The 26235-nt window shown below is 35.0% G+C and overlaps 1 protein-coding gene across 3 annotated transcripts in view; it reads right to left on the minus strand.

Moving 5' to 3' along the window:
• The window catches only part of CNTLN (centlein), a 370084-nt gene that overhangs the window by 72965 nt on the left and 270884 nt on the right, over positions 1-26235 (minus strand). For 2 of the 3 annotated variants that reach the window (XM_058431391.1, XM_058431389.1), the window contains 3 exons: positions 21540-21720; positions 15154-15247; positions 14843-15066 (listed from right to left, as the gene is read on the minus strand). In XM_058431391.1, the coding sequence (XP_058287374.1) occupies positions 14843-15066; positions 15154-15247; positions 21540-21720 (499 nt within the window). The remainder of the gene's footprint in view (positions 1-14842; positions 15067-15153; positions 15248-21539; positions 21721-26235) is intronic. The other variant, XM_058431390.1, reaches the window with a different exon arrangement.

Raw genomic sequence — 26235 nt, forward strand, 5'->3', positions numbered from 1 at the left:
ACAATAGAATACTATTTAGCCATGACAAAGGAATAAAATCCTGTCATTTCCAACAAGATGGGAGTAACTGAAGGACATTATGATAAATAAAATAAGCCAGGCACAGAAATACAAATATCACATATTCTCACTCACATGCAGGTGCTAAATAAAATTGATCACTTGAAGGTAGTGAATAGAATGGTGGTTACCAGAGGCTACAAAGGGTGGCAGGCATCGGGGTGAACAGAACTTGGTTAATGTGTACAAAAATACAGTTAGATAGAAGGAATAAGTTCTAGTGTTCAGTAGTAGAGTAGGGCAACTACAGTTAGCAATAATTTATTGTATGTTTCAAAATAGCTGTAAGAGAAGATCTAGAATGTTCTCAACACAAAGAAATAAATTTTTGAGATAATGGATATTACAATTACCCACACAATGCATACAATTCACATTGTATGCATGTAACAAAATATCACATGTACCCCATAAATATGAACAACTATTATGTATCAATAATTTTGAAATGGGTAAATAAAGAGTGTGACAGAATACTAGAGAGTTTTCAAACAGCATGATTTAAAAGGTAATTTTGGCAATATTAATGATATTAATTACTAATGGGTGACAATTGAAAAGAGTAGTTTATTATAGGAAATCTTAAGCCAGCTATGATAACACGGACGGGAATAGGAATATGATTCTCGGAAAGAGTCTAGGGAGAATTTTAGGAGATGTATAAAATCACACACCTGATGAGATCATTTATTTTATATTAGTTATATTTAAAAGTTATAGAATCAGACTAGAAATAAAGATTAAATATACAAGTATGGATGTCAATAACTTCATACTTTCTTCAGACAGATGAACAATCAATTCAAATACAATATGGTAAGTTTTCAGAAAATGTGTTCACAGTGTTTAGCTATGGAAATCACAGAAGCCATATTCTGAAGTTGAAATTTTTTGCCAAATATTAAATGTCCATTCAAATGAAACTAGTAAGAGCATTAAAATTCCTTTGCTTGGCTAACCATAACTATATGTGAATCTAAAATTTTTGGACTCAAATTATTATATTTTTAATATAATTTTGAAAAAATTCTACTATACATAAAAGGGGTAAAATGTAAAATATGTCGGTATTTTTATTTTCTTAAAAATCTGTGCAGGATGATTAGAGAGAGATGACTCTATGGTCAGAACACAAGGTTCAAGTTTTAGACTTACCATTTACTAACCATGACCCATGGATAAGTCATTTACCCATGAAGTCTCTTTTTTTTCTGTATAAAAACAGGATAATAATTCTTATCCAATTAACTCATGGATATTCTGTATTTCTCAAATTGTGAAAGTATGTGAAAATGCTTTGCAAATTTAAAGCGTCATAAAAATGTTATATTTCTAAGTGCCTTAAATTTAATTTGATATGAAATATAAATACATACTCAAATACTTTATTTATATATTCCAGTGTATGATATCCCTTGTTCTGAAGATGATTAATTGAAGAATGTTCCCATGGGTACTTTATGCAACAATTACAGCTGTAGTGAATATAGTCATACAACTGTTGCCACAGTCTACAATAGCTTCCATTAACAATTCTTGAATCTATCACAGGGAACTTCTGTTATAGCTAAGAAGTCTTATATATTAGTATTGTTGAGATAAGACAAGCTCAGATAAATAAGGTGTGGCTACTATGAATCTGCTCATGTATATTTTTATTGACTACTTCCACAGTTGGCTCATATAATGAGTTTTACACAGATTTGTTTTTAATTATTACTATAAAGTGGTATTTTTATTTAAAACATCTATATAAATATAAAAAGCCAAATATGTAATATCTGATGATATTTCTAGAGCATTTCTGTATTTTCAAAGAAACTATAAAAATAACTCATGATAATAGACACTAACTGCCTCAAATCTTTCCAGGAATGAGCTGGAATAAATTAATAAATAAATATAATTTTTTAAAAAAGTAAGTAACAAAGATCATCCAATGATTAAAATTCTTAATCATTTAATATATATGCTATTCTGATTTTAGAACACTAAAATAACTTTCCTTCCTATAATTGTGTATTATTGTGACCTTGAGAATGCATTTATTTGAAACACTGCATAGTAAAGAAGGCCTACTAGTTAGAGTCAGAACACCAGAATTTGAGCAAAAGATCTAAAACATACTAGTGAAATAAATATGCACAAGTTAACTAAACTCTCTGGATCTCAACTGAATTAGTTTTTGAATGAGAATAATTACGTCACAGTTTATGAAGATCAAATAAGAAAAATATTAAGTTTGCAAAAGCTTCCACTGTGCAAATATAACCTAATCTCATTACCGAAAAACAAAATTAGCTTTTTCAAAAAATAAATACAACAAATCAAAACAAACTTTTGAGAAGGCATAGAGTAGCTGAGTCATTCAGTAGGCATATGAACTTATACAAGTTAATTTCTGTAAAATGGAGATAAAAACAGTATCTAATCTCACAGGGAAGTTGTGAAAATTAAATGAATGAATGCACACAAAATACTTAGAAAATGCCCTGTACGTAGTAAGCACATAAGGTTAGCTATTCTCACTATTATTATTATCATAATCTGTCTGGAGTAACTTTTCCCCATTAATATTTATTATCCTTCTTCTGTACTGCAGGGCAGTGTACTCATGAAGTTGAAAAGTGCAAGAGGACTCCTAATAAACCTGGAAGTGATTCTGCTAATTTTGTTATACTACCTCTCATCCTTTGGGCCTTTGTGTCAATGTCACCTTCTCAGAAATGCCATTCCTTGAACAACGGTGATCTAAAGCCAACCTTTCTCTCCCTTCATCCTTAATTACAATGTACTATCTGTAATCTTTAATTATTTTACTTATTCTGTTGCATGGTTATTATATTCTGTCTCTTACCATAAATAAGCTCCAAGAGAGTAAAACCATACCTGTGTCTAGCTCACTGTTGTGTTCCCACTAATCCTTCATGGACCCTAGCACACAGAAGATACCCAAGCAATGCTTGATGAATGAAAGAATGATCTTAAGGGGTTACTATGCAGCCAAATTTGGAAATCTGAGACAAGAGGAAAGATGACTACTATGGTACAGATGTGATAATTCCACCGCTGACAGCCCCAACACTGGCTACTACTCCAACTAAGGGCAATAATATTCTCAATGATAAATCCTTAAATGTTGGTAGTTTTAATTGCCTTAGCCACCAAATATACAGAATCATGAAGTTAAGAAAATATTAAGTGGGAAAAGGAATTGTAGTAGTATTGAACTGTCATGCCTATATGTATTAGTATGATTTGTCTTTGTTCTTCTAGTAATTAATTTAGAAAAAAAAGAAAACGGCCACTGAAAGTTCATGTGAGATTTACAGGCTAAAATACACCCACTGTACTCTTTACTCATGAAATTTTAAATGTTTTGTTCAATCTTTGATATCATATTTGACAGGAAATACAGTTAATTTTTTTAAAAACTATCTAAAGATTGGCAGTCTGGAAGACAATACAATCTGAAAACCCTCTGTAGCACATAGAAAATATATGATATCAAGTATTCTTTTCGATGTATTGCTGAAAAATCTAAAAAAAAAGAAGAAGCGACTCAAGGGCTGGGATCATAGTCACCTATAGAGAGCAGCCAGCAGCAGAGCAGGGAGCATGTGACTGGAGGTTTGGTAGCACCTGCTGCATGGAAATCACCAGGGCCAGCAACTTCAGGAATTGTGGGAGCAGGAGCTGAAACTTTGACCTTGGGCTCGGAGAGGCCAAATTTGAGAATCCTCTGGAGTGCTGCAACTTCAGTTCAAGGGTAGACTAAAAAATATTGCTAGGACAGAAAGGTAATAAAGAAATATGTCTCTGATTGGGACCAGGGCAGAGTACAAAAATTCTCAGTTATCTCTACTGGGAATGTTTGTATCTGTGACTTTACCTCCATGTGGGTTGAAATCTGAATTTTTCAGTCTAGGTCAGGAATCTTACTACCCTGAGAATTAACATAAATATTAACTAGTGTAGTCTGGATGAATGCTCCCCAAAGACAGGGTTCAAGGAATTACCACAGAGAAAAACATATCCACTAAAGCTGAGCTGCAAATTAAAATTGTAAACACATGTAGAAACATCCCATCCTGGCTGAGAGTAAGCAGAAAAAATAAACAGGAAGATTAGAACCTCAAGAACATGTGACTGGAAAGAATATATGTTTGTTTAAGATGATTAAAGATACAAAAGAAGAAATTAAAGTCCAAGAAAAGAACAAGAGTTCATGAAAAAAAGAATCTAATAACTCAAATAAAATTATTACATATATAAAATGTATATATATTATATACATGTACATATGGATATAAATATAACGTGACAAAAATTTTGGACTTTAGCTCTATCAGATAACAATATGTAAGATGTAGGAAGAATATCGAAACAAGACAGAAACAGTAAATAGTTTTAGATTAATGGATATTAGTCTACTTTTTAAACTTTTAAAAATTATATTTCTTACTACAATTTAGAAGTTATACACTTTCTTTCTCTTTAAAACCAACATGGAGGTAGCTCTAATCCCTGAGCCTTTGCACTCTGGGCCCGTGATGGGAGTGGCAACGTAGCAATATGTGAATTGCTTTTGGGGTCCTTCTCTTTTCTTGAAAGATTGTGCAGGTTTATAGTTAAATAGATCTACTGGCCCACCCTGAAAATCCAAGAAGTGTGACAGCTTTCCTTCATTGTCTATTTCTTCATTTCCTTTAGACCCAGCTGGTTGCTCCTGGCATAGTCCAATCTCTGTTCCTGATTTCTGCTGAGAAGGATTAGGTCCCTGGTTCACATTCACACAAATGTCCTCATCAAATGATTGTACAGCCACACTCTTAATGTTCTCCTCAAAACAACCTTTCTCATTATTTGTACTATCAGTAGGCTGAAAAATCTCCGTATCTTCCAAGCTGTGGTATAGTTATGCTTAACAATTTCTATTCAATTTATCTCTCTCCTTTACATTTAACCAAGCAATCAGGAGAAATCAAGCCATTCCTGTAATGCTTGCTTAGAAATTTCAACCAATTTCATCACTCACAAGTTCTATCTTCTACAAAACACTAGAACATAATTCAGACAATCCAAGTTTTAAAAAAAAAAAATTTCATCACAAGGATTGCTTTTCCTCTAGTTTCCAGTAGTGTGTTCCTCATTTCCATATGAAACCTCATTAGAATCACCCTTAACCTACATATTTCTAGCATGCACCTCAAAAATCTTCTAGTTATTACCCAATTCCAAAGCCACTTCCACATTTGATGTGTTACTGCAGCACCCCATTCTTGGCACCAAAATCTATATTAGTTTGCTTGGGCTGTCAAAACAAACCACCATACTGGGTGGCTAAAAGAACAGAAATTAAAAAAAAAAAAAAAAAAAAAAGAACAGAAATTTACTTTCTCACACTTCTAGAGGGCTAGCCATCTAAGATCAGGGTGCCAGCATAGTCAGGTTCTAGCGGCAGATCACTTCCTGGCTTGCAGATGCCAGGTGTCTTATTGTGTCCTATTATGGAAGAGAGAGTGGAATCTGGTGTCTCTTATTATTATTATTAGGACACTAACCACATGATGAGGGCCCACACGACCTCTTTAAATCTAACTACCTTCCAAAGGCCCCATCTCCCAACACCATCATACCAGAAGTTAGGGTTTCAACATGAATTTTGGAGGAACACAATTCAGTCTGTAGCAATAATACAACTCTTGAAACCAATTTTGTTATTTAAACAAATACTGAGAGATAATCAATAAAATAACTCATCCATTCATATATAAATGAATGATAAAGATTACTCTGTTTTTGCTAAATATAGATATTATTTCAGGAGAGAGCTTTTTAGAAGATACACTATACAGAATGTATAACTCCACAAAAATTTTATGTGATATCTGTCTTAGTTTGCTGTCTATTTCTATAACAGAATACCACAAACTAGCCAATTTATAAGAATAGAGTTTTATTTAGCTCATGGTTTGGGAGGCTAGGAAGTCTAAGAGCATGGTTCTGGCATCTGGTGAAGGCCTTATTGCCAGGTCATGACACGGCAGAAGGCATTACATGGTGAAAGGGCAAAAGTGTGCCAGTCAGCTCAGGTTTCTCTTCCTCCTGTTATAAAGCCACCAGTTCCATCATAGGGACCCTGCTGATGACCTTATGTAATCCTAATTACCCTACCTCTAATCAACATAAGAATTTGGGGATTAAGTTTCCAACACATAAAACTTGGAGGACATATTGAAACCACAGCAAAATCTGTCAGCTGAAGTTTTATACATATTTAGTGCCTACTATAAAGCATTCAACAGACTTTCTAAAAAGTGTGCTATGGGTAATGGCCACATTTTCTTTAATAATATGGATTCTGGTAGTTTGTCTCTGTGAGCTAATACTGTTTGAGTCTTTAGGATGACACATATGTTACTAGAAAGAGGTATCCACAGCCATAATACGCTTAAGTAATATTATTGGAACAAAAAAAGAGAGCATTTACATCCTGTTACCCTTAAGATTTGGGACTCATTTTCGTATGTTTCAATTAAATTATGAGTAACACCTTTAAGTCAAAAATCTGATCATTCAAACTGGAAGAGTAAGTCAATATAGTCTGCCTTACCCTATTTCTATCCCTTGATGTTCACTTTTGCAATACAGATTTTAATATATAAGGAGAAAAAACACATTGTTTTAATCAGAAACTAATTTTAAGAAAATTTACCTTAAATATATTCTAACGAATTAAGTTTAATAATACATGATATTGAGGGAGGGAAGCAGAGCAAGATGGCCAAACAGAACTCCAGTGATTTTCTTCCCTCAGAAGCATCAAATTGAACAACTATCCAGGCAAGAAAGCACCTTCCTTAGAACCAAAATTCAGGTAAGCAATCAGGCAAACCAGGTTAAAAGCTGGTTTTAACATCATAGCAAAGAAACAGGCACTGAAGACGGTAGAAAAGAGAGTCTTGCATTGCCTACATCACCCTTCCTTCATTCCCCAGCAGTGCTACACTGAGCCGAGAGAGAATCTGTGTGCAAAGTCCTGTCACAGTGGAACACAACACAAGGCAGAATTCTGCTGGTGCCCAGAGAAGGTGCATTTAAACTATCCCCGCCTCCACTGGGTGGAGGAGTCCTCCACCCCACTGGTAGGAAACTGACTTCCAGCAAGCTCCACTACCAGCTAACTAAAGTGTCCTGCAGTACTGAATAAATACGAAAGGCAATAATAAAATCTGCTCCCCTTGGGCAAGTCTGGGTGCTGTGCTGGGCTTGGAGCCAGCTGAACTGAAGTGCACACAACCCACTGAGACATCAGTTGCGGTGGTCAAGAGAGTGTTTACATCACCCCTCCCTTTACTCCAGGCAGGGAAGCTCAGTGAGAGCCTCCTTCTGAGTGCAGAAAGGAGAAGGAAGAGTAAAGAGTACTTTGTCTTGCAACTTGGGTAAAAGCTCTGCCACAGTAAAATAAATCACCAAGCAGATCTCTGAAGCCCCAGATTCCAGGCCCTAGCTCCTATATGGCATTTCTAGACCCACCCTGGGCCAGAAGAGAACATGCTGCACTGCAAAGAAGAACCCAGTTCTGGCACGATTCACTACCTGCTGACTAAAGAGCCCTCGGACCTCAAATAAACATCAGTGGCAGCCAGGTACTAGTTGCCAAAGGCCTTGCGCAATAACCACTATGTTGCTAGCTTCAGGGGTGACCTAGCACAGCCTCAGCAGTGGTGGACATCAAAGTGACTGAGTCACCCCTCTCCCAACTCCAGGCAGCCCAGCATGCAAGGAGAGACTCCTTTTGTTTGGGGCAAAGTGAGGGAAGAGAATGAGAGTCTCTGTCTGGCAATCCAGGGAATTCTCCTGGATCTTACCTAAGCCCGCCAAGGCGGTACAAGTCTGCAAGAATCACAGTGTTACTGGGATCAGGGTATCCCCTAGCGGAGATGTGGCTTCAGTGACCCAAGACTTTTTGAATATCTAGAAAGCCTTCACAACGAGGATGAGTACAAAAAAGCCCAGAATCCAAAGATTAGGATAAATACCTAACACTTTCATGCCCAGACACCAGCAAACATCCACAAGCATCAAAAACACTCAGGAAAACATGACCTCAGTAAATGAACTAAATAAGGAACCAGTAACCAATCCCAGGGTGACAGAGATATGTGACATTTCAGACACTGAATTCAAAATCACTGTTTTAAGGAAGCTCAATGAACCAAGAAAACACAGAGAAAAAATTCAGAATCCTATCAGAGATATTTAACAAAAATATTGAAATAATTTTTAAAAACCAATCAGATATTTTGGAGCTGAACGATTCAACTGACAAACTGAAAAACACATTAAAGTGTCTCAACAGCAGACTTGATCAAGGAGAAGAAAGACTAGTGAGCTTAAAGATGGGTTATTTAAAAATACACAGGGGAGAATAAAAGAAAAAAAAAGAATAAAACTTGCCTATAGGATCTAGAAAAGAGCCCCCAAAAGAGCAAATATAAGAGTTATTGCCTTAAATAGGAGGGACAGGGAGAGATCAGGATAGAAAGTTTACTCAAAGAAATAATAACAGAGAACTTTCCTAACCTAGAGAAAGATACTAATATTCAGGTATCAGAGGGTCATAGAATTAAACCAAATAAGAGATTTAACCCAAAGAAGACTACCTCAAGGCACTTAATAATCAAAATCCCAAAGGTCAAGGATAAAGAAAGGATCCTAAGAGCAGAAAAAGAAAATAAATAACATATAAAAGAGCTCTAATACAGCAGACTTCTCAGTGGAAACCTTACAGGCCAGGAGAGACTGACATGACATATTCAAAGTGCTAAAGAAAAGAACGTTCATCCTAGTGTATTATACACAGCAAAAATATCCTTCAAACACTAAGATGAAATAAAGACTTTCCCACACAAACAAAAGCTGAGAATTTTGCCAACATCAGACCTTTCCTACAAGAAATGCTAAAGGGAGTTCTATAACCTGAAAGAAAAGGATGTAGATAAGCAGTAAGAAATCATCTAAGGGTAAAAAAACTCACTGGTAACAGTACGTACATACACAAATACAAAATAACAGTGTAATTGTGATGTGTAAACAAAAAAGATATAAATAGAAACAAAAACTGTAAAAGCGGGGATTGGATCAAGTTAAAATGGAGAGTGTATATTAGGTTTCTCTTCGCTTGTCTATTGTTTTTATAATCAGAGTTTAGTTGTTAACAGTTTCAAATAATTGGTTACAAAGGATTACTTGCAAACCTCATGGTAACCTGAAATCATAAAACCTACAACAGATATATACACACACACTAAAGCATGAAATTAAAAACTACTACCAGAAAAATCACTTTTACACAAAGGAAAATAGGAAGGATGAAAGAAAGAGAGGACCACAAAACAACCAGAAAATAAAATGGCAGTAGCAAGTACTCATCTATGAACAATAATAGTGAATGCAAATGGACTAAACTCTCCAACCAAAAGATACATAGTAGCTGAAAGGATTAAAAAACAAGACCCAATGATACACTACCTACAAGAAACCCATTTCACCTATAAAGATGCACATGGACTGAAAATAAAGGGATGGAAAAAGATACTCCATGAAGTGGAAACCAAAAAAGAACATGACTAGCTATACTTATATCATATTTTTAAAATTTGAGACAAAAAAACAAACAGAGAAAGAAAAGGTCATTATATAATGATAAAGGGGCCAATTTAGCAAGAGGATATAACAATTATAAATACCTATATATCCAGCACCGGAGTACTCAGATATATAAAGCAAATACTGTTAGCACTAAAGAGAGAGCCAGACTTCAGTATGACAATACAATAATAGCTGGAGATCTCAATACCCTACTTTCAGCAAGGGACAGATCATCCAGATAGAAAATCAACAAAGAAACATCAGACTTAATCTACGTTATAAACCAAATGGACCTCATAGATATTTACAGAACACTTCATCAAACAGCTGCAGAATACACATTCTTCTCCTTAGCATATGGATGAGTCTCAAGAATGGACCATATGTTAGGCCACAAAACAAATCTTAAAAATTTGAAATAAGTTGAAATTGTATCAAGTATTTTCTCTGATCACAATGGAATTAAAGTAGAAATCAATAACAAGAGGAACTTTGGAAACTATAGAAACACATGGAAATCACACAATATGTTCCTGAATGACAAGTGAAGAAATTAAGAAACAAGAAATTAAGAGGAAAACTCAATAATTTCTTGAAACAAATAATCGAAGCACAACATACCAAGACCTATGGAATACAGCAAAAGCAATACTAAGAGGGAAGTTTATATATAAAAGTGCTTACATCAAAAGAGAAGAAAAATTTCAGATAAACAACCTAATGATGCAATTTGAAGAACTAGAAAAACTAGAGCAAACCAAACCCAAAATTAGTAGAAGAAAAGAAATAATAAAGATCAGAGCAGAAATAAATGAAATTAAAATGAATAAAACAATATGAAAAAAATCAATAAAACAAAAAGTTAGTTTCTCAAAAAGTAAAACAAAACGTACAAACCTTTAACCAGACCAAGAAAAAGAGAAGACAAATAATATCAGAGGTGAAAAAGCAGATATTACAACAGATACTGCATAAATTTAAAGCATTGTTAGTGGCTACTATCACCAGCTGTATGCCAATAATCTGGAAAATCTAGAACAAATAGACAAATTCCTAGACATATACAATCTACCAAGATTGAACCATGAAGAAATCCAAAACCTGAACAGACCAATAGCAAGTAACAAAAACAAAGCCCTAATAAAAAAATCTCCCAGCAAAGAAAAGCCCAGGACCCAATGGCTACACTTTGGGAGGCTGATGTGGGTGGATCACATGAGGTTAGGAGTTCAAGACCACCCTAGCCAACATGGTGAAACCCCAACTCTACCGAAAATACAAAAGTTAGCCAGGCGTGGTGTTGCATGCCTATAGTCCCAGCTACTCAGGAGGCTGAGCCAGAAGAATTGCGTAAACCCGGGAGGCGGAGGTTGCAGTGAGCCAAGATTGCGCCACTGCACTCCAGCCTAGGTGACAGAGTGAGACTCCATCTCAAAAACAAACAATCTATACTACAATAAAAATGATGCTATATATTATTTATCAATGTACATATGTGTGCAACAATTTTTTAAATTATTGGAAAATTAGTATGAACACCTGAAAGTGTCTCCAGAGACAGGTAGAAGAGGATGGGGCTGGAGATAATGATTAAATAAAAATTTAGCTTTATTTATCACATTTTCTATCTTTAAAATATACAGTGGAAGAATATATATTAATTTCTGAAGGGTATAAGGGTATTTCTTATATATGCTTTCTATTTCTCTGTATCTTCTAACTTTCCAAAAATCTTTTATAGAAAACAAAGTTAATTTCTCATGTTTGAATGCCTAGTCTGAGAAATTATCATTATTTTCCCTTTTGTCTAAATTAAATAGCGTATGACCTGAGAAGCATAAATAAATCTATAAAATTAAACATTGCGTGTGTATAACATTTTCCTCATATTAAAAGGGAGCTCTGAAGAATGGGGCTAGCATGTTTTTTACTCATATCTTTACACCTGTGGCAACAGATACACACTTTGAACAAATGCCAAAGATTTATACTTATTCTTGAAAATAGCTGATGGCTATTTATATATTCCATCTATAGAATAATGCTTAGCATAGGGCTATAGTGCATTTCAAAATAGGTTTAGAATATTTTACAATGATATTTACAGTACCTGCTTTTGAGAATCACAAATATTTGCCATTTACCTAGTATACTATTTAGCTCATAGTTGTAAAATACTATCTATATGTAATACATATATTTAGAGTAGGAAAAATGTTAAAAAAAAAATTCCAGTTAAAGTGATGACAGCTCAGTCTAAACATGTAAAAAATCTATTATCTTGGTTAAAATTTTCTTCCAAAACTTTAGTGGTTTGGCCTATACAGTTCAAATTTCTTCTTCTAAGCTTTTTTGAGGAAATTCTATAATGGTTTAAAACACATTGCAATGAAACTGATAGGGAAAAAAAATACCAAAGAATACTTTGTGTTCCTCTTATCAACCTCCTAACGAGCAATGGTACTTTTAATTACATATGAAAAAGTTGAAAGTCTTTGAAAAGTTTTCCTGAATATAAAGTAATATCTTTAGTATGGAGGCTGCCCAAATATTGAAATCTGTCTTAAATGTTAATTATTAATGCACAATAAATTCAAGACCTGTAAGTTCAAAACCTATTGATGCCTGATTCAATACTTTAGAATAAAAGAAAAACAATGTTGAGGGTTTTAAAATCACAAGATACCGATATAAAACAATTAAATTAGAATATTTACCGAACATATAGGAATTCTACCACAAATAGGCAGGAAAAGAAAGACTGAACTTAATCTGTTTTCCTAAATTCCATTATTAAAAATATCACAGAAATCAACAGATACTACCCAAATCCTCAAGTTGGTAACCTGAAAAATTTCTCAGTAGATGAGAATCTGGGATCTTGACATCTTCCATCCCACGCTTTGGTTATTATGTTAGAGCCCACAAAGACTATACTAATGTATTAACTAAAGAGAATTTGTCTGTATCTATGTAATATTTGGGGAGTTACTTTATCAGTAGAGAATTCTAAGTTTAGTTGCCACATCAGTTATTTCTCCATATGTACAGACTATTCAAATTAAATCTAATTCTAATCACGTTACATTTATTTGAGTTAATAGCGATTTTTGAGAAGAAAATTTCTAAATTCTGATTCTTATTCTTTCCTGAAGTACTTTTTTGAATATTAGATGTTCTTGGACCTTTCTATCATCTAAAGAAAATCTGTATTAAAAAATAAAATCACATATAACAATGAAATATATGTTATACCTATAACATAGTAGCAAAAGTAAGACATTTACCTTGGAATAGCTGAGATTCGAAATAGCTAGAATTGAGGGTAACTTCAGGGAGAAATTCATATTAAAGTAACTCATTTGATCATCTATACCATACTCTCTCTAAAATGCACATGAACCATGCAGTAACTGAGGTGTTTTTTTATACCTCCTAATTTTCTCTTTACAAGTAGTTGAAATCTGTGCTAAAATGTGGATTTCTTACTTGATACTACCAAGTATGGCACCTCAAAAATTATAAGAAAGGACATTAAAATTGATTGCAAGAAAGAAAAAAAAAGTATGTCCAACACAGATTTTTAGTTGAATCCCTAGTGTACTATTTTTATTTTTCTCTTAGTGTATGCAATTTAAGGAACTCCCGAGAAATAACTATACCACTACTTTTCAAACTCTCAATGAAGAAAATCCTTTTCCAAGGAGAAAGAGGAAAATAGTTTTCGTAACAACTCTAATCTTTTATAATTTTCCTCTGACAATATCAGAATTTACTCTTATAAAAAGCCAGTGGTCTAGTATATTATTTAAGAGAACACTGAAAAGTTCAAAAGTTTTTTGTATAATAAGATTGAACAATTAAAGTTGAGAATTTTTTCTTTCTTTTAAAAAATGTTCTTTCTGTCACTTTGCTATTTGCACAAAAAAAAACCTTAGGAATACAGATAGTTTATAATATCACGGTGAGATATAAAACAATGTCATTTAACTAGAGAAGAAAGAAAGGAAGCGTAGGAGAAACGACAACGAAAGGGAAGAAAGAGAGGATATTAAAGAGAGGAAAAGAAAATTCTAGCTAGTAAAATATACATGGGATGAAATCATTTTGGGAAATGTGGTTCCTATACAGTGGTTGTGGTATCAGTGGCTGTGTCTAAATTCTAACATAGAGCTCAGTCTTATCTGGTATCCCACTGCCACATTTCCAACGGCCAAGCCTGTAAAATCTAGAAACTTCTGGTGTAAGATGGAATGTAGTTAAGGTTTGGGTATAAGGCTACTCTGGGAATAAAGTCAGAACACAATTCTTAACTGGCGTAACACTAATCCTTCACCATTAAAATATTTATATGTATTGTTTGAATCAAAGCACTAGATACCAGAATTAGAGAATTTAACTGTAACTTAAAATTATGTGTGACAGTGATTTAAAGATTGTTTTCTAATATAATGAAATAAATTTTTATGTGCAAAATAATCTTCTAAGAAATCATTCATTACACAAGCAAATAGCGTAAAGAATGGAGACCTAAAGAACAAAAAATCTTTTCTTTTTCATTTGCTTTAAGTTCATCTCAAAGTGTAAATTAAACTAGTGGTTTAATGTTGACTATTTGCCTGAGTAAAAAGAACCATAGATAGATTACTGGAATACATTAAAATAGATACTTATATTAAAATCTTCACATTTTATACTAGTATTTGCAAAGAATAACTGATGAATATACTAGTTTAATAATGTAACTTATCATAAACACAAAGTTTCAAACATAGGCAAACAGGTAAGCTATATGTATGTATGAAGCCTGTTTTTAAAAACTAAGATGTAACACAATACAGAATATGTAAAAATATTTCAAAGATGAGAAAAACTAAGTGGAACGGGAACTCTAGTAAAGTGTCTTTTTGATTCAGAGTTCCTTCCCTCATGTATGTTATCCTTTAATATGGGCCTTATTAAAGAAGTCCAGTAATTAAACTAATTACACTAGTAAACAGTGCCTGGGATTTTTTAAAACTCATAGACCTGCCTAATACAAATATAAACTAAACAATACATGTAAAACAAAATATGCACTTTTACAATATAGTATACTACTATTCAATCTTAAAATTCTCTTTACCTTTATTGTCTGCCTGCTTGTCTGAAATCGTTGATCGGATACTTGCTGTTGATGGAGGAGCTTTTCATTAACTTCTTTATATTCTTTAACAGACAATTCTGCTGTTTTCTTGGCATTCTGAAGTACACTGTTTTGTTGTTGCAAGGATATAATCCGTTCTCGTAATAAAATAATATTGCTACTTGATTTCTGGGCAGTTATATTTTTGTACTTTTCTCTGTTGACTACATAAAAGTAATATTGTTCATAATATTTAAAAAATTAGATTTAAATTTTAAAAGACATAATGTTAATTGCATATACATTCTTACCTCTAGTAGGAACTGCTGTATGTGAACTCTTTTGCTTCTTACAATTCTTCTTTTGAAAAGTTGGTTTTTTGGCATTCTTATCACGAAAATAGTTCTAAATTTGAAGGTTTCATAAAAATTGTATTATTCTTCAATAACAACATCAAGTGAACTGATATAAGTAACATCTCTTTACTTAAAAATACAATTGTTTATGCAGAATTTTTTTTAAGTCTATGGGAGGCCAAGGCAGGAGGACTGCTGGGGCCAGGAGTTAGAGACCAGCCTGGGCAACAGAGCAAGACTGTCTCTTACAAAAAAAATTGAAAAAAACATTTTTTAAACTCTAGATGATAAAATTCTATAACTGATACCAAGAACTTACAAATGAACTTATTGTATACACTGAATTTTAACTAGCAGGCAGAAGATACAGATACAAAATCAACTCCAAAGAAGTAGAAATTTAATCTAGGGATAGCTTAAAAACTTAGGAGTAAATATGGTAACTAACAAAAGTAAAATGTGAATAATTAATAACTTATTCTCTGAAAATATAGGCCCTTTTCTCAAATACTCTATTATATGCTGACAAATGAAGCTAATAGCCTTCTGACAAATAAAGCTAAAAATAATGCTGACAATAATAAAATAACCTCCTGAAGCTGTATGTTTTCCTCACGGCATTCTAATACACTGAGGCTGAATAAAACGAAGGCTTGTTGACTTTTGGTTTCAAAATGTTTCACCAATTTAAAAATGCATATATTAGTAGTAAAACATGTGGTCTTAAGATTTTTTTTTCTTTTGAGACAGAGTCTGGCTTTGTCACTCAGGCTGGAGTGCAGTGGCACAATCTCAATTCACCGCAATCTCCGCCTCCCGGGTTCAAGTGATTCTCATGCCTCAGCCTCCCAAGTACCTGGGACTACAGGGACCACCACCCCCAGCTAATTTTTGAATTTTTGGTAGAGATGGGGTTTCACCATGCTGTCCAGGCTACTTTCAAACTCCTGGTATCCAGTGAGCCACTCGCCTCAGCCTCCCAAAGTGTTGGGATTATGGGCGTGAGCCACAGTGCCCCGCCTTGTTTAAGAATTTATTGGCTGGGAAACATAGATATATTCAATCTCGAAAATTATTTATTTTAAAAATAACTTTTTAAAAGATCTCAAACCAGCAACAAATTGCCTGAAAGTCATGAAACTGATTAACACATATATCAGAAGCCTATATCTAAAATAAGGTTTTCCTTTGAAATGATTAGTTTCAGAAATTATAAAACCCTAACAATGTTTCATTTCTCAAAATATTTTTGAGATGCTTCATTTAAACTTATCTTCAGAACTGGCATATAAATTTTTAATTGCTTTATTAAGATTTAATTAGTATTTAAGTATCAGCCACGCACTGAGCACTGTTAAAAAAAAGATCCAAACTACAACTACCAATTGAAGTACTAACATCAGTCACCAGATTTGGTATCAAATTAACAGTAGCTAACATTAAATTACAAAGAAGTGGGCTTCTGTTTCTAGTACTATTACTGAATACAAACTCAAGAAAACTCTCATACTATGAAACAAACACACTTAAAGTGTATTTCTAACATGGCAAAAAATACAAGGGAAATGTCAGAGGTCAAAAATGAAGTGAAAGCAGAAATTCAGGGACCATACAAAAGTGACCAACAAAGTGGCCAGCAAAATGTAGAACAACTGACAATCCCTTGTGACCTTGAAATTCCACTTAAATAGCAACATAGAATGCAGAAGGCAAGAAAGAAAGCCTAGTTCTCAATCCAAGATGAGAAATTTCAGGTCAGAAAGCTACGACATTGTATACGTAAATAGTTAGCTTCTTTTTATTGCTGAGAAGTTTCCTGTGTTACAGATGTACCACAGTTTGTTTAGCTGTTCAGCTATTGAAGAGAATTTTGGTTGTTCCCAGTTTTCAGCTATTACAAATAAAGGTTCTATGATCATTCGTGTACAAGATTTTTTGGTAAACATATATTTTCATGTCTGTGGGATGTGTCTAAGGGTGTGATAGCTGGGTTTAGTTTTTAAGAAACTGACAAACTTTTTCAGAGTGCTGTAATATAGAATTTTATATTCACATGAACAATATATGAGAGATCCAGTTTCCCTGTCCCCTTGGTCAGCACTTGGTATTTTCACTAATTTTTACTTTAGCTGTTCCCTAATAGTGATGTTGAAAATCTTTGTATGTGCTAATTTGCCCTCCGTAAATTCTTTTTTGGTAAAATGTTTGCTCATATCTTTTGCCTATTTTGTAACTGGATTGTTTAATTTCTTCCTGTTGAGTTTTGAGTGTTCTTTATATATTCAAGCTACGAGACTTTTGTCAGACACATGGTTTTTAAATATTCCTCTCACTCTGTGGCTTGTCTTTTCATCTTCTATATAGTGTCTTTTGAGGAGCAAAAGTTCTTAATTTTAATGAAGTCTAATTTACTGATGTTTTCTTTTATGGATCATGCTTTTGGTATCATGTCTAAAAACTCTTCATTCAGCTCTAAGACTTGAAGATTTTCTCTTATATTTCTTTCTGAAAGCTTTATGATTTAATATTCTACATTTATATGTGAGCCACCTCAAATTAATTTTTGCATAAAGTGTAAAGTGTAGGTATAGGTTCCTTTATTTTTTGCATAGAAATATCCAATTGCTCCAGCACCATTTTTTGAAAGGATTATCTTCCTTTCCACCTTGGTCAAAACTCAGTTGTTCATACTTGTGTGGATCCATTTCTAGATTCTCTGTTCCATTATGTGAATAATAATGGTGGGTGTATGGTACCATCAGTCTTGACATCTGAATCAATTTTGGGTGATAAGGATTAATGCCACCATCTGTGGGGCAAACATAGTTATTTAATTTTTCAGTTCTAAAATTTAGATTTGGGTATTTTTTATATCTTCTACTTATTTGCTGAGACTTTCTAATTCTTTATTGAGATAATCTATTTAGGCCTATTTTGTTTTGTTTTAGGCCTGTCCATAATTGCTTGCTAAAGCATTTTGATGGCAGCAACTTTAATATACTTGTCATATACAGGTGCCTCCTGACATACAATGAGTATCCATTATTACATCCTGATAAACTCATTAAGTTGAAAACATCATAAATCAAAAATGAATTTAATACATCTGACCTACCAAACATCATAGCTTACCCTAGCCTACTCAGAACACTTACATTAGCCTACAGTTGGGTGAAATCATCTAACACAAAGCTTATTTTATAATAATGTATTGAATATGTCATGTAATTTATTTACTGAATACTGCCCTAAAAGTGATAAAAAGAACCATTGCATGGGTATTCAAAGTACGATTTCTACTAAACATGTATCAATTTCACACCAACATAAAGTAGAAAAATTTTAACTCAAACCATTGTAGTGAGTTGGGGACTGTCTGTAACTCCAACATCTGTCATCTTGCTGTTGGTTTCTGTTGATATAATTGAGGTTTTCCTGGATCTTGGTATGAGGTGTGATTTTCAATTGTATCCTGGACATTTTGGCTATTATATTTCAAGTATTAGAACTTCAATGTTCTGTATCTTATTTGAATCTTACTTGAACAGGCCTCATCTGACACCACACTGATGGGGCAAGGAGCACACCATCTAATTACTGCCAGTTGGAAGTGGGAATCCAGTCTTAGTTGACAACCTGGTTGGAGAGGGCCACCTTATTACTGCTTGAGGAGGGCAGAACTTCAGGCTACCCAGTAGGCATCTGCTGATACCATCATGGCTGGATAATGGAGGGGGACCTCATTAATGTTCCCCACTGGGCTTCCACTGACATCATGGGGAGGGGATAGGGGCTTGTTAGGTATAAGTAGTAATTAAATTCCCCATCTCTGCACTTGGCCTCTGAAATTATCTTGTTCAGAAGGGAAAGGCATTTCAAAGCTGAATGGAGATGGATATCCAGGTTCCCTATGTGATCTCCAATGACATGGAAAGGAGGGAGTCAGTGGTTCTTAACCTTTTTGGCACCAAAAACCAGTTTTGTGGAAGAAAATTATTGCACGGATAGGCGGTGGAGTGGGTCGGGGAGGTGGAGATGGTTTCAGGATGAAACTGTTCTACCTCAGATCATCAGGCATTAGATTCTCATAAGGAGCGGCAACCAAGATCCCTTGCATGCGCAGTTCACAGCAGGGTTCATGCTCATGTGAGAGTCTAATGCCTCCACTGGTCTAACGGGAGGCAGAGCTCAGGCCATAACAATGGCTCACCCACCTCTCACCTTCTGCTGTGTAAGCCAGTTCCTAGCAGGCCACAACAGGTACTGGTATGCAGCCCAGGGGTTGGGGATCCCAGGAGGAGGTCATTATCACTAGCTCCATACTTGGTCTTCTCTGGCATCACCCTGATAGGAGGAGGAGAGGTGAAGAGTGCCTACTTATTGCCAGGTAAGAGTGAAAGTCTAGGTTCCCAACAGGGCTTTACAGATGGGGCTGGAAACAGGGTTGCAATTTTTTCTCTGGTGTTTGCCTGGAGTAGGACACTTACTATGTAAGCTTTTCTGTCTTGCTAGGCTGGCCTTTTCCAGGTCCTTTGGCTAAAAGAAGGGTTTTATCCGGGGCATGTATTGTCTGACCTACTGAGGTTTCTAGGTTGGGGATTTCAGGTATCCAGGCCAGGATACATGAAGCAAAATGAAAACCCAGAGAACTCACCACCATGTTGTTCCTTGAGTGCTGAGGCAGCTAGCTGGTTTGCTGCCTTCTCTCTACCTTTCAGTGTCTTCTTCTTGTTTTATATTAATTTAGGTTAATAGAGTCACTATCAAAATCCCAAAAAAAGTTTTTGTAGAACTTAAGCTGATTTTAAATTCATTTTGAAGAGTAAAGGACCAAGAAGAGACTCTTGATGAACAAGAAGGTGGGAAACTTGTTCAACAAGCAATCAAGACTACTAAAATGTAACTAAGACAGCATGATACTGATACATTTACTGAAGGAATAGAAGAAAAAGCCTAGAGAAATATCCCTATGCTTACGTACATTGGATTTACAATAAAGGTGGCACCTTTGAATAAAGTAAGGAAAAAGTTCATGACAAATATTGGGGAAAAATTAGTAAACTTAATCCCTATCTTACATCACATGAAAAAATCAATGCTAGACATTGATGTGAAAATCAAAACAGAAAAATACAGGAAATAGAAAAATATAGGAAAAGATAACATGGAAGGTAGTATAGGATATATCTACATTGCAGTAAGCAATGCATTATACAGAACACAAAATGTACTATTCATAAACAAAAAATTGGTTAAGTTTGGCCACATTAGAATTGAGATGTTAATATTCTTCAGAAGACTCCAGTAAGAAGAGTAAAAAGGCACACCATGGAGTAGGAAAAGATATCAACAATACATAACCAACAAAAGGCTCATATATAGCATATATAAAAATTTCTAAGCCAATAAGAAAAATACAGACAACTCATTTGGAAAATGGGCAGAGACTTGAAGAGGCAATTTACTAAAAAATTCCAAATGGCCAATAACCATGAGAAAGTACTCAACATTGTATTAGTAATCACAGAAACTTAAACTCACAATGATATACCTCAACATACACAAAAAAGTAGCTGAAATGAGAAAGATTAACCTATCAAGTATCAATGAAGAGCAGCAAAAATTTCTATAAAATCTATTTATCAATCAATCAGCAGGCATTTAGCATATATTCTTGGTCTGAACTTTATTCTGGTAGTAACTAAAGAAGACCTTTCCTCCAAAGTGCTGGCAAGAGCTCAAAAAATAAATATTTTTGAATTATGTTTTAAAAGAATCTTATAGGTTAATTCAAAGACAACCTAATTTTTACGACAAAATAAAAATGAACTTTCCTTAATTTTTCACTGATTTATGTTAAATAGGTAAACATTTGGTGCCATGACGTATCAGCAGTAGGAATTACTGAATAAGTTGTATTAGAACTTCAATTTTTCAAAATGTAAAATACATTGAGAGGTTGGTTAGAAATAAGTAATTTAAAGACTTGGTCAGACTAAATGACTTTATCATTGCAAAGACTAATATACAAAAAGAAGTTTTGTCACTTGGAATATTTCATATACCTGAAAACAATAATGAGCTTATTAACCACTTTTTTGCTGAGATATAAATACCTTAAGATTTATAAGAATAGTATTTATTTTCATCTATGAAAAAGACTGTAACAAACAAGTACTTGAAAATTATTTAAAAGTGAATATTTTCACTGTATATTTCAAAGAAGACTTAACTTTTAAGAATTCAAATTAAATCAATACTAACATTTATTTACTTAAGTTATAAAGCATAAGATAAAATTTAAAACATAGCATACAATTAAGCAAAATTGTGTCATTTACCTTTGGGGTCTTGCCATCTATATTTAAATATGTCTGTACTGTTTCTTTTCCTTGTGTTTGGCTGTCTTCTGTTGGATCACTTTCTTTCTGGTCTTTTCCATCTTCTGTAGGACTTATTTTCTGGGATGTTTCTACAATAATTGTTCCCAAAGTTTGAGAGGTCTGTGCTTCAGAATCACTGCTTTTTAGAAAAAAAGTAGGGACATAAAACCCAAGAATAAAATTTGTTACATGTACTTGTCTTAAGTTCAAGACCAAATAATATTTTACCATAGATTGTATACAAAGCTGCAAGTTTAACATGGGCATTTACTGGTTCTCAATGTGAAAGGGAAAATGAGTCTAAATATATTGTACAAAATTATAGAATCCCATCAAGAAAACAGATTATCTAATTTCAAATCTCTACTAACATCATTTCTATAGTACTTCTACCAAGTGTTAACTCAGGAAGCAATTGCTGTAACACTTCCAGGGTTGGAGCATGCACTACTTTCCCAACAAGGCCAGAAAAGTTTAATATTGCTAACGAAGTTTTTCCTTCACCTGAAACAAAATTTGAATCTCTGAAGCTTTCATCCACTGATTCTAGTTTCACCCCTTATGGCTATTTATCATTGAATAAAATACTTCTTAAGCACCAACTATGGGCCCAGGCACTTTTTCTTTTTTTTTTTAAGACAGAGTCTTACTCTGTCGCCCAGGCTGGAGTGCAGTGGCTCTCTGCAACCTCCACCTCCCAGGTTCATGCCATTCTCCTGCCTCAGCCTCCCAAGTAGCTGGGACTACAGGCGCCCGCCACCATGCCTGACTGATTTTTTGTATTTTTAGTAGAGACAGGGTTTCACTGTGTTAGCCAGGATGGTCTCGATCTCCTGACCTCGTGATCTGCCTGTCTCAGCCTCCCAAAGTGCTAGGATTACAGGTGTAAGCCACTGCACCCAGCCAGGCCCAGGCACTTTTGTGGGCATAAAGGCTAAGGTAGTAGTGAACAAAGTAGAAAAAAAAATCCCTTCCCTCATGTAACCTTTATCTTGGTCAGGGTAGAGGGACAGGAAACAAGAATAAGTAGTAAAATACATAGTATGTTAATAGTGATGTGTTAAAGAGAAAAAAATAAACAAAAATAAACAAGAGTAGGAGATAGGAAGTGTTGAGGTTGTGTGGAACATTTAAGTAAGTCCCTTTCCCACATGGATGAGCTTTTAACTATTTAGACATCGTTATATGCTGCTTGAAACACCATGAAGAATAACATCCCTAGCTTGTTCAAATGTTCCTAACACATATACTTTTGAGATGCCTTATCTCCTTCTCCTTGGTCAGTTTTTTTTTTTTTTTTTGGAGACAGTCTCACTCTGTTGTACCCAGGCTGGAGTGCAGTGGCGCGATCTTCGCTCACTGTGACCTCCACCTCCAGGGTTCAAGCAATTCTCCTGCCTCAGTCTCCCGAGTAGCTGGGATTACAGGTGCCCACCACGATGCCTGGCTAATTTTTTGTATTTTTAGGAGAGATGGGGTTTCACCATGTTGGTCAGGCTGGTCTCGAACTCCTGACTTCAGGTAATCCACCTGCCTCAGCCTCCCAAAGTGCTGGGATTACAGGTGTGAGCCACCACACAAGGCCTCCCTGGTCAGTCTTGAATGTGTTTCAGCTTATCATGATGGAGCATCATGTCCAGAATTCAGTTTCATCTTCCTGGGACACTATGAGAGGTACTGAGTAAAACTCTTGGTAGATGCAGACTAAAAGTGTGTAAGCTTCTCTGGCGTGTACATCATACTACAGACTCAAGTAAGATTTAACAAAACCACCTAAAGTATTTCAAATAAGATTTAACAAAACCACCCAGACAACTATTAAAGCCACATATTTCTCCCATTGCACAGTGCAACTGGTATTTTATAGCCAAATAAACTATACTGTAGGCATTTGTGTAACTATATCCCCAGTCTATTGAGATCTTTGGGGATCTTGATTCTATTGTGTGACGTATTTTACATCCCTTTCAACATCATGTTAATCACAGTTTGATAAACATGCTTTGATAGAATTCAGATGTTCTGTATTTAGTGTAATTCTATTTTAAAAGGTCTGGTTAGTACGATAAGAATTTCCCTTGAAGAACCCATACTGGCTTTGAGAAATCACTACTAAGAAACATCCACAAAGTATTCTTTTATAATGTCCTAGAACCTTATTTAGGATTTATTTCAAAAACACCAACTATAGAATTACCCTTCTTTGTGTTTTTAATATCACAACTACACTTTTCTGTTTCCCATATTCTCATACCATTTGGGTTCTCCTTCAAAATACCAACAGCAATTCATCAAATCTGCAAGTTATTTCAGTATCCTAGAATTCATTATTTCTGAATCAGAATACTATAATCTATTTGCTTATGTGTTCTACTATAATTGTTTACCTCTTTTTATGTTCTATTTCTCTTTTTTGTTTGGCCAAAACTTAGCAAAAATTCAATATGTAATGGCCAAAATGGTAAGAAAAGTGTCATAAAAAGCAGCATATTTCATAATAAGACACTCTCAAAACAAACTGTTTAAGATTTGATTGGAGAGCCCTTGGTAGGGGGTGGGCAGGGGCAGAAGGAGGGGGATGTGTCTTAGTGATGGGGCAGAGTGCTTCCTTCTCTTTAAAATTCTTTATTCATTCATTATTCAAAAAATATTTATTGAATGGCTACTATGCCCTATGTATGTGAAAGAATTGATGAACAAATTCTTTACAGTCTATCCATGAATAAATTTACAGTCTATCCACGAAGAAAACAATAAGCATAATAAATTTGAAATATGATATAGTATGTTATAAATTATTAAAGGCCACTGGGGAAAAAATGAGCAAGATAAGAGGAAGGAATCCAAATTATGGGAGGTAAAATGGTGGCAGGCTGAAATCTGAAATAGATTGATCATTAGTAATACTGGAGCAAAACTTAGAGGAGAGGGAGTTGGTTGTTTTAGATATCTGGCTAAATACATTCCAGGCAGAAGACATCATCAAACTAAAATTCCTAAGTTAGAAGTTCCTGCTTTCAGGGAGCAACAATCAGTCCAGTGTGGGTAGAACACAGTAAATATGGACTAAAGACAAGGTTGAAAGCAGGGAGGGTGGTTAGGAAAGTTCTTTTCATATTCCAGGCAACTGATGATAGATATAAGAGTGATGACAAAGAAAAGTGATAAGAAATGGTCAACTTCTGGATATTTTTCTAAAGAAATCCACCAAGATTTCCTGACAGAGTAGATGTAATGACTGACAGAAAGACTGGAATCAAAGATGGTATCAAGCTTTTGGTCAGTGCAACTGTAAAGACAGAATTATCACTAGTGAGAAAGAGGAAGACAGCAGCTGAAACAGACTTGGTGGGGTAAAGCCCAGGAGATTGTATTAGGCTATTTGATATCCAAGTATGATGGTAAGTTGACAGTTAACTTTACATGTCTAAAATTCAGAGCCTGACCAACATGGAGAAACCCCATCTCTTCTAAAAATACAAAATTAGCTGGGTGTGGCGGCGCATGCCTGTAAACCCAGCTACTCTGGAGAATCGCTTGAACCCAGGGGACAGAGGTTGCAGTGAGCTGAGATCGCGCCATTGCACTCCAGCCAGGGCAACAAGAGCAAAACTCCATCTAAAAAAATAAAAATAATAATAATAAAATAAAATAAAATTCAGAAGTGAGGTCTAGAATGGATACATACATTTTGGGGTGGCTGGAATATAGGTGGTAACGATGTTAATAAATACTATGAGATCACAAAACAATGAGTGTAGCTTTTAATGTGTCCTCCAAAGTTCACATCTTGGAAACATAATCCTCAATGCAACAGTGTTGGGAGGTGGAATCTAATAAGAGGTGATTAGATCACGAGGCCTCATGAACGATTTAATGTTATCATGGGGGTGAGTTTGTTATAAGAACAGGCTTGTTTAAAAGCAAATTTGGCCCTCTCTTGCTCTATCAGGCTCCTTGCCCTTCCACCTTCGGCCATGATGACACAGCCAGAAGACCCTCACCAAATGTGGCGCTCTCAACCTGGGCTCAGCTTCCAGAACTGTAAGAAATAAATTTCCTTTCATTATAAGTTATTCAGTCTGTGGTATTTTTTTGCGTGTTGTTATAGCAACACAAAATGTCCAATGACTGAAGACAATGTCCAGTGACTGAAGCTCTTAAAAAGTGAGAGACTGAGGGGGAATGTCACAAAACTAATAAATGACACTGAGGTTAAATATCAGTGAGAAGAAAATAAAGAGTATGGTGTGGCAAACTATAATAACAAGAGGTAGAAATCAACTGTGTCAAATGCTGCTGAGAGGTCAAATAAGGTGGGGACTGAGAATCAGCCTCTGAATTTGGCAAAGTGGTAGTAACCCTCAAAATAATTGTTTTAGGCTGGGCACGGTGGCTCACATCTGTAATCCCAGCACTTTGGGAGGCCGAGGTGGGCAGACTGCCTGACATCAGGAGTTCGAGACCAGCCTCGCTAACGTGGTGAAACCCCATTTCTACTAAAAATACAAAAATTAGCCTGGGGTGGTGGCGCACACCTGTACTCCCAGCTACTCAGGAGGCTGAGGCAGGAGAATCGTTTGAGCCCAGGAGGCGGAGCCTGCAGTGAGCCAAGATCACACCATCGTACTCCAGCCTGGGAGACAGAGCAAGA

Source organism: Hylobates moloch, unplaced genomic scaffold (assembly GCF_009828535.3).
Source record: "Hylobates moloch isolate HMO894 unplaced genomic scaffold, HMol_V3 SCAFFOLD_19, whole genome shotgun sequence".
In the NCBI taxonomy this organism is placed as follows: Eukaryota; Metazoa; Chordata; class Mammalia; order Primates; family Hylobatidae; genus Hylobates; species Hylobates moloch.